At 39.6% G+C, this 8,799-nt stretch overlaps 1 protein-coding gene across 4 annotated transcripts in view; it reads left to right on the forward strand.

Annotated features, from left to right (window-relative positions):
• Positions 1 to 8,799, forward strand: part of plcb4b (phospholipase C, beta 4b) — an 85,283-nt gene that overhangs the window by 50,540 nt on the left and 25,944 nt on the right. For 3 of the 4 annotated variants that reach the window (XM_014009891.1, XM_014009889.1, XM_014009890.1), the window contains 6 exons: positions 1,124 to 1,183; positions 2,671 to 2,814; positions 5,963 to 6,042; positions 6,121 to 6,174; positions 6,263 to 6,344; positions 6,428 to 6,528. In XM_014009891.1, the coding sequence (XP_013865345.1) occupies positions 1,124 to 1,183; positions 2,671 to 2,814; positions 5,963 to 6,042; positions 6,121 to 6,174; positions 6,263 to 6,344; positions 6,428 to 6,528 (521 nt within the window). Of the gene's footprint in view, positions 1 to 1,123; positions 1,184 to 2,670; positions 2,815 to 5,962; positions 6,043 to 6,120; positions 6,175 to 6,262; positions 6,345 to 6,427; positions 6,529 to 8,799 lie in introns of those variants that run through there. The other variant, XM_014009892.1, reaches the window with a different exon arrangement.

The following is an 8,799-nucleotide window of genomic DNA, read 5'->3' on the forward strand; positions in this document are numbered from 1 at the left end:
GCTCGAACCAGTCTGCCCATTCTCCTCTGACCTCTGGCATCAACAAGGCATTTCCGCCCACAGGACTGCGCTGCTCTAATTGCGCTTGAGGCGCCGCAGAACTTCCCGACGTTGCTTGAAGCGCGTCCACCATAGACTTTGAATGTAAACCTGCTGCTCCTGACGCTGAAATCGCGTTCGGTGTGAACGCACCATAAGAGCTGCTTTCACTCTTAAGAAGAAACTGTCAGATTCTTCAGGTTGACAAGGTGCAGACAGTGACAGACATGTTCATAAATAGCCGCATAAAATTGTGTGTAATTTGTGGCACAATGCCTGCCGTGGTACTGATAACGTCACCACAAGAAGAGCTGGGTGGCAGCCTGTTTTTGTTTTTAACGTCATCCCTGAGCCGAGCCATGTGGCTGAATGGGACGGCTTCATGATTCAGAAACATGTCTCCTACGCCGCGGCAAAAACATCCCAGTGAGGCGCTGCGACTCATTTCTTCACATCAACTATTTCATAAATAAAGACCTAAATTCTACCAAATTCCTTAGAGACACACACCTACACACACACACACACACTCACTCCTCTTTTGCACATATTGCAAATACATTTTTACACCCAGCTACATATTTAAGAATTGTTCTCACTCATATTTCATTTAATTAGTGATTTTCTTGCAACTAGAAGTAATTTCTGATCACAGAGAATGGAGAATTGCACACGCTGGACATATTAGCATCTAGTTTACATGTTGTAAATGGAGGCGTGCCAGGAGGAGTCTTATGTGCGCACATATTTAATTTTAAATGGTGGCAATGAAAAAGCTTCATACAGCCAACTTAACAATATGTTGTGTTATTGTTCATATTAACTTTGACAATTCTTTATATTCATTTTAGCATAGTTAGGAGATTAAATAGTACCATTCTCAGAGCACAAAGCCATAAATTGCAGCTACTGGTATTTATTTTTGACTTCTAGGTAACATCTAGGAGTGTGTGGTGATGCTCCTGGGTTTACTCAGAGCTAAAACACATTTTGTTCTGTGARCGTGTCTCTTCTCACTAATATAAGCCTTCTCACTTCCTCTGCCTCTTTTCTTTGACTTTCTACCTGCTCCTSTCTCCCCCAGGAGGGCCAGGTTCTTGAGTGTTCCCTCATCAACAGTATTCGTGTCGGTGCCGTCCCTAAGGTGAGACCTTTGGAAAGACGATCTCCTTACATCTGCTTTGACAAACTTCACACCCTCAGCTCACACCACACACGTCCGATCACACTGTGAGACTTGTAGTGAGCCTGCCATGTCAGGCACATTGTTCAACCTTTAATTAGACAGTAAGATATTTTAGTAACTACTGGGCTGCTTTCTCAAATTCACGGGGGGCACGTGCACACCATAAACGTGAAATATTCAACACAATATTTATCCAATTCAAGCTGCAGATTCTGTTTGAAACTATTGTTTTGCAGCTGTGGTCTGACCCACAGAGGTATCATGAAAAGAGTTAGTTTCTTTAATAATAAGCTGTCTGTGGGTTAAAGATGGACAGCTCACAGGTACGAGACACTCTGTCTCTGTCAGAAACACACCCTGGAATAGGAAACCTATCCTGAAATAGCCAAGCTGAACTGACCGAGATCATTATTGTTTATTTTTACTGGAACCTGAAACCTATCAGGACTTTTTTTAGCAGATATTGACCCAGCAGCACACAAACACAGACCTGTAGGGTTTCTCTGTGCATTAAATATTGATTCCTACACTGCAGCTTTGACAGTGACATGCTGTAATGTAATATTTGACTCAATGCCAACTTTATGAATTATGAAAGCTATTATTAGAGACCTATGTGGGCTCTATGGCTTCTAATTAGGATGCAAACTCATCAAGTTACTGAGTTTATAGTGTTTCAGGAGACACTGTAAAACCTCTGTATACGTTACAATGACCAGTTTTGGTTTGTTTTTTTTTTTTGTTTTTTTTTTCTTTGTGTGTGATGCTGACAGACTTCTTAAACTGAAATCATTCCTAAATATATTGACAATGGCTGCACCTGAAACCTGTTCTGCATTGATTATAGAGCTTTCTAAGAGTGGAAAAACAGACTGTGAGATCAGCAGTACTTTGCATCATAATGGAGCTCCACAGAACTTTTAAGTGTCAAAAGGTTTTGTAGGAAGCACAAATTACGAAGAACAAACATTTCTTGGAAGGCAATAAATATACACATGAAAGAGAGATATTAATTAGAAATTTAAATAAAAATAAAAGTAAGTTAGAAATAAAGGAATTGCTTCAAAGAGCCTCTAGGGAAGAAGAATATAGTAGAATTTTAGCATCTGGTCTATACTCCAATCTAGAAGGAGGCGGTAATTCACCTTAAGTTGTTTGTCAACAAGATGAACCTGGAACAGGTGAGTGTGGGTGGGGCAGACGCAGTGGGCGGGACAGACGCAGTGGGTGGGACAGATGCAGTGGGCGGGGCAGACACAGTGGGCGGGGCAGAAGCAGCATACAGACTGAGGAGTTAAGAATGCTTCAAACAAAACCATGAAACACAAAAAAAGTAGAAACAAATCAATCGAAAGCACAAATTCTGTTTTATTTTCCTCTTTTTTTGTCCTGTTTCTCATCTTTGATTAGAAATTGAATTTGTTTCTTTTGTCCGAATTCCACAGGACCCAAAGATCTTGTCGTCGTTTGAGGCCATGGGAAAGACGGAGGCGGATTTGGAGGGATGCATTATCTGCATCTGCAGTGGCACCGACCTGGTGAACCTGAGCTTCATGTTCATGGTGGCAGAAAACCCAGACGTGGCCCGGGTAAATGCGTTCATGCGCCTCATTTCCACACCTCATATAGCTGACAAAGTGGAGTGCTGAAGTGATGGATTTAAAGCGTGGGGGAGCGTAGCTGTCAGCTCTGGTGCACTGAAACAAGAAGGGCTCCAGGTTTGATCTGTTTGTGGAGTTAGCATGTGTGAGGTTTATTTTCCTCTCGTACTCTGAGAACCTTCAGGTTTGATAAACTGGTGATTCTGAACTGAGTGGAAGTGCTTGTTTCATTATGAAGCTTCGCTCTTACAGCAGAGCTGTGTCCATCTCACACTTCTGCTGCTGCTGACTAGTTGTCTGTTTATTTAGTTCAGCTCACATCTGTGAGTGTTTTTGGAATGATGCATCATTTATACAGATGCAGCTTGTTGCAGTAGCTGCACTTACACAGGGCTTGTGTCTTCTGGGAATTTACAACTGAGCTTTCTGTAACTTGTGCCATATATTTTTCTTTCTCTTTACATTTTCTCAGACCAGTTTGGATGCTGTGCTGCTTTCTCCTTTACTGCATGACCACACCAATCGAAAGCATATAGTTGTGAGATCATCTGCAAACAAGTGATCACACGTTCAGCGCTCGGACTTTGAGCCTTGACTAAAAAATAAGAGTGAAGCAGTTAATGTAGGATTCTGTTTTTCTGAACAGCTGCAGGAAAAAAAATGTCTGGATTTTTCATCTATTCATTCAGATCAAGAAGAGAAACATGAATACCAAGCAGGACAGTAAGAACTGTTACTGGTTACATTATTTTTTTAAAGAATGTTTTGATTACACAAGTTTTAATTTATGTTTACATTTCTGGTCATTTTACTCGATGTGCCAAGATGCTCAGTATTCTCGTGTGAGTTGGTCCCACAGGGTAGACTGGAGAGAACTTGTTTGTATTTTTGTTATTTAATCCCAGCGGCAGTAAAGCCACAACTGCATTTCAAACTTAAAGGGTTCACTGAAAACTATGCAGGCGTCACAGGAGTTTATTTGGACAGATTTATCTTTAAAACACGCTGTAAGCTCAGACTGAAACAGGTAAGATTTTCAGAGAGAGACGTGTTAGCAGTGTCTCAGTTTTACACAACGTTTATAAGTTTTTAAATCCTGGAAGACCTTAAATACCAAATGTTTTAAGTGTGACTGATTCAAAAAGTCAAAGACTGAAATAAGAGTGAAGCTAGAAACTAAAGACAGTTTTGGAGCCAAGGAGTTTATATAGAACAGCTGGAGTGTGCAGGCAGGAGGGGGAGAGGACGAGGAGAAGAGCGGGGGGCTTATTTCTAATTTTATCTGACTTATTTAATTTAATTTTTATTGTTTTTATCGTCCTGCAGGCTCTGAGGGAAAATTAATTTGATGCTGAGGTTTTTTATTTTTATTTTTTATAAAAATCGTTAGATTACTCTAAAGCAAAATGAGGGAAAATCTGTGTAAATTACAGACATTCTGTTCACGTGAGCAGCTGTCAGTCAACACCTGTCATCATCCAGACACACAACGGAGCGTGTCTGAACCAATCAGTTTTGTTGGCATTGATCAGCTGACTGATTTAAATACATCTTAACATTCATGAGGTACTTTRCATTGACTGTTTATGGTTGAATGGGGGCGTGTAGAGGGTAGAACCTGAGGCGGGACCTCGTGCGCAAACTCTGACGTGCGGCTGTGATCTATAAAGGAAAGATGCGCAGAAACGTGCGTATGCATGGTTTTATAAATCTGAATTTTTTTTGGCGTACGCCATTTCCGCCTTTTGGCCGTACGTTCACTTTTAATATGGTTTCCACGCAATCCTTTATAAATGAGACCCCAGATCCTTTTCACATTTTTAATACAAGTTTACATTTCTTTTCTTTTTTTTACTTGTTGAAATGAAAGTTAAAATGTCTGAAAGGTTAAAGCTTAAAGTCAGATGAAAATTACTGGAGAATAAACTGTTTCTTGTTGAGTTTGGCTCAGAATTAAAGCCATTACTGAGAACCAAAGCAATAAAAAGATTTAACRCTTAAAAATGTAAGTGTCAGAAAAATCAAGAGTCTATTGAGAGCAACATAAATGGTCAGTTTGAACAGTTTAACACAGCACTGGCCTTGATAGAAAGTTTTTTATTTTATTTTCTAATTTATTCTGAGTAAAGGTTCAGAAAGCAGCTGTAGAACAGACAGAAGACGAATGCTTTCGTGCCAACACTGATTTGTCATTTGGCACCTCCGTGTTGGTCGGCAGCCCCAGTGATGTAGTGATTGTGTTGTGATAAACACACAAACACACCCCACGGCTCCATCAGCTCCTCGCAGCATGCAGGCAGCCTTAACGACACACACATTACACACATCTGCAGACACAAACACSTCCCTGTTCATGAACAGGTTGCACTTTCTGCACCTGTACTGCTTTGATTTTGGCTGCAGCAAACATTAAAGACCTAAAATTCCATGAAGGAATGTAAATCATCCACAGTGTTTTAGATCTGACTGTTGAGAAGTGATGGRAATGTTTTATTCATTAGGAATGACTCTCAGCTACACAAGATTTTAGCTGAATATCTTTAAAACTGACTGCGATTAAACCATTTTTGTGTTGACTAATTYTGAGTTGGATTGACTCCAATAAAGTTCAACACTACTTGTCAGACTAGGGGTTTTTCATTTTCAATTTTTGTTTTCCCGTTTGAAACTTGYGGCCCTGTTTTGCTGTGGGGCGGGGCTTCAGATAATAGTGGGTGTGGAATCATAACTGACAACTTTTCTTGGGTTTTATTTTTATTTTATTTTTTCAGTTTCAATTTTTTTACAAACTTTATGGCCCCAATTTGGCTCCATGTTTTAGGACAAATTTTAACATACAGACAGAGTTGACTCAAGTTAGTGGCAAAAAACTACAAAGATCTTCCAGAATCTGTACTGTAGTCCTCAGAATATGTTGTCAGTTGTAGATGATGTAGGTTCTGCAAGTTTTGCTGCGWATCGTCCAGTGGTCCATTTAATTGCTTTCATACATTCTTTTTTTCTCCCTTTTATTGAAAAGAAAAAAGGCAACCAGATACTGTTGTATTGATCATTTTTGCAGCTTAATGATGAACGATAATTATCAGTGAAAGTAATGAAAATACGCTTGTTTGTTTGTTTGTTTGTTTATTTGCAGAAGTGGATTGAAGGTTTGAGGTCGGTGATTCACAACTTTAAAGCCAACAATGTTTGTCCAATGACCTGCCTGAARAAACAGTGAGTGTATTTTTAACGAACTGGATCATTTGGTTCGGACTTTTCTTTACAAACTGTTTYGTTTTTGTGCTCTGTTAGTTGGATGAGAATGTGTTTCCTGACCAACGTTAACGGGAAGATCCCTGTGAGAGGGTAAGAATAAATGAAAAGAACCCGTTTCCTTTTTCAGTCCTCATTCTGCCTCATTCTCATCTTAGTTTTCTTCTTCTTTTTATTTAAGCATTACAAGAACCTTTGCGTCAGGGAAGACAGAAAAGGGGATCTTTCAGGCTCTCAAAGATCTCGGCCTTCCGAGCGGAAAAGTAAAAAATAAATAAATAAATTTAGACAAGTTTAATTTAAAACACAGCTGTAACTAAATGACTTTTCTTTTTTATCTCCACAGAATGACGAGATTGAACCATCAGACTTCACCTTTGATATTTTTTACGCCCTCACACAGAAGATTTGCCCTCGCACAGATATAGAGGATCTCTTTAAAAAAATGTAAGTTACCTTTTATGTTTTTATAAACCCGCCTGCACCTTCATGTCTGCCTGACATGTTTGACAGTTTTGATCTCTAGAAGTAATGACGGAAGACAAAAAACAGCATCGCTCTTCAAGCCTGAGTTATCTTACTAAGATGTGTAAAAACAAAAGTGAGAGCTGCTGTGTGAAGTTAGACATCTTTTGGACTAAGGTTTCTGTGCCTGCTGCACTAATTAACTGGGCCCCCTGCTACGGAGCAGGTTCACTAAGATCCGGTTCAAACATTTAACAATAAAGGACCGCTCTTATTGGAAACCAGTTAAGTCAAATCAGTTTCTGATTCTGGATCTCTGTACGATCACGAAAAACAGGTGGAGCTGCGTCACAGAATGAATTCATCATGAAGCTGGAAATAAAAATATCTGGATGAAAACACAAAATGAATATTCTGACCACTGACACACCAATAAACCACATAAAGCAGAAATTATCATTATTTTAGGTGTGAAAGTTTGAACCTTTATTCTGTATTTATTCTACTTTAATTAAGCATTTTTGCACTAAATACGGAACAATGAAATGATCAGGGAGAGAACTTCTTTTAAATTAACCAGTCTCAATAATGTTGATTAAGTTTTACAATTAAACTTAGCTTTTAATTAAGCTTTCAAACATTGTATAAGATCCTTGTTAAAATGAACATGAACATATAGAAAAGACGTTCTCATGGTTTATGAGTAAATGACCAAAAATCATCATTTAAGACATTTGTCATCCAACAGGGCTGAACGACTTTAGAAAATCCTTTGTTTGTAATAATAATGTAGAGAATTATGACAACAGCAACTGCAATAAACCCAGGGAGGAGTCTCTGCAGTACATGGGGGCGGAGTTTCTTGTTGTGTGGGCGGAGTTTGGCAAAACTGTGATTGGTCGAATTGATTTGTCTTGTGGTAATAGTGAAATTATTGAGAATGTGTAAAATAGTTATTTTTACTTCACATTTGGAATTATGACATAATATTCATTTAAAAATGACGATCTTTTTCCAGGCAGGTTAGGGCTGTTTTGACAGAGTCAAATTGTTACATCCCTCCACATGTATGGTGTTCAAATGTCGTGTGGCTTGCACCTTCCTGTTTTAACTTATGACAAAAATAATATTTATACAGTATTTAAAAATAAAGGTGTTTTCTAGCCATTTCGACTGAGCTACATGTCCCCCTGGCTGTCCCAGGCTTCTTCAAACCCCACCCAAAATAGTCAGTTTGACCAATCATGTCTTTAACAAACTGCCCCCACACAACAAGAAACTCCCACTTAGTGACTGCAGGAAACCCCCCATCTCAATAAACCCATAATGTTTCCAGCCCTCTCCATGTGTCCATCTGTGACTGAGGACCTTTAGAGGAGTGGGGATCCATCTGTTTGCTGTGTWTGAATTTGTTGCAAACTGTAGTTTTCAACATGTGCAGCCATATTGTCAACAAATTTGTCATTTTGGTCGAAAAGTCGGGTTAGGTTTCCAGCATCAGTTGCCATGGTAACAGGCCCAGGTAAACCGTGAACCAGTTCCGTGATGCTGGACATCCTGAACTGAACCTGAAGTTACCTCATCGAGCCACTAATTCTGCTTCGCAGTCCAGGACTCTGGACCTCCTAACCCTCTGTGAAAACATTAAATATAAATCAAAAAGAAAAAAATAAGGAGGTCCTCTGGATGGGTTCTTCTTTAGTGAAACGTTTCGTCTCTCSTCCAAGAGACTTCTTCAGTCTGATGAGTTTCAGGTGAACTCAGCCTTATAAGCACTACCTCCATATGGGCAAACAGGTTAGTCACATGCAAAAGAGGGCCATCACCTAACAATAGGCTTGATTAGCTCTATTGTTCATAGAGGGTCATGTGTCCCATCACCTGACTTATTGGTTTGGATGCTTCGGCTGTGGTTATTTGGTGTTTTGTTATGTGTATGTAGTGAATGCAAGCGGGGACCCAGACCCAAACCAGTCGTCATTCCATATGTGGCGGGAGTTTCAGAGAAACTGAAACGTTTATTCTCTAAACATGACRTCCCAGTGGCTTTCAAACCCCAAAACACTTTACGACAAAGATTAGTTCACCYGGATGCATCAGGACAAAGATCCGGTTTCCCGGCAAAAACAGAATAATATAGTACATGCTGTTACGTGTCAGGAGGACTGTGATCAGTCATACATTGGGGAAACAAAACAGCCACTGTTCAAAAGAATGAGCCAGCACAGACGAGCTACTTTGTCGGGTCAGGAC

This window comes from Austrofundulus limnaeus, unplaced genomic scaffold (genome assembly GCF_001266775.1).
Source record: "Austrofundulus limnaeus strain Quisiro unplaced genomic scaffold, Austrofundulus_limnaeus-1.0 Scaffold63, whole genome shotgun sequence".
Lineage (NCBI taxonomy): Eukaryota > Metazoa > Chordata > Actinopteri > Cyprinodontiformes > Rivulidae > Austrofundulus > Austrofundulus limnaeus.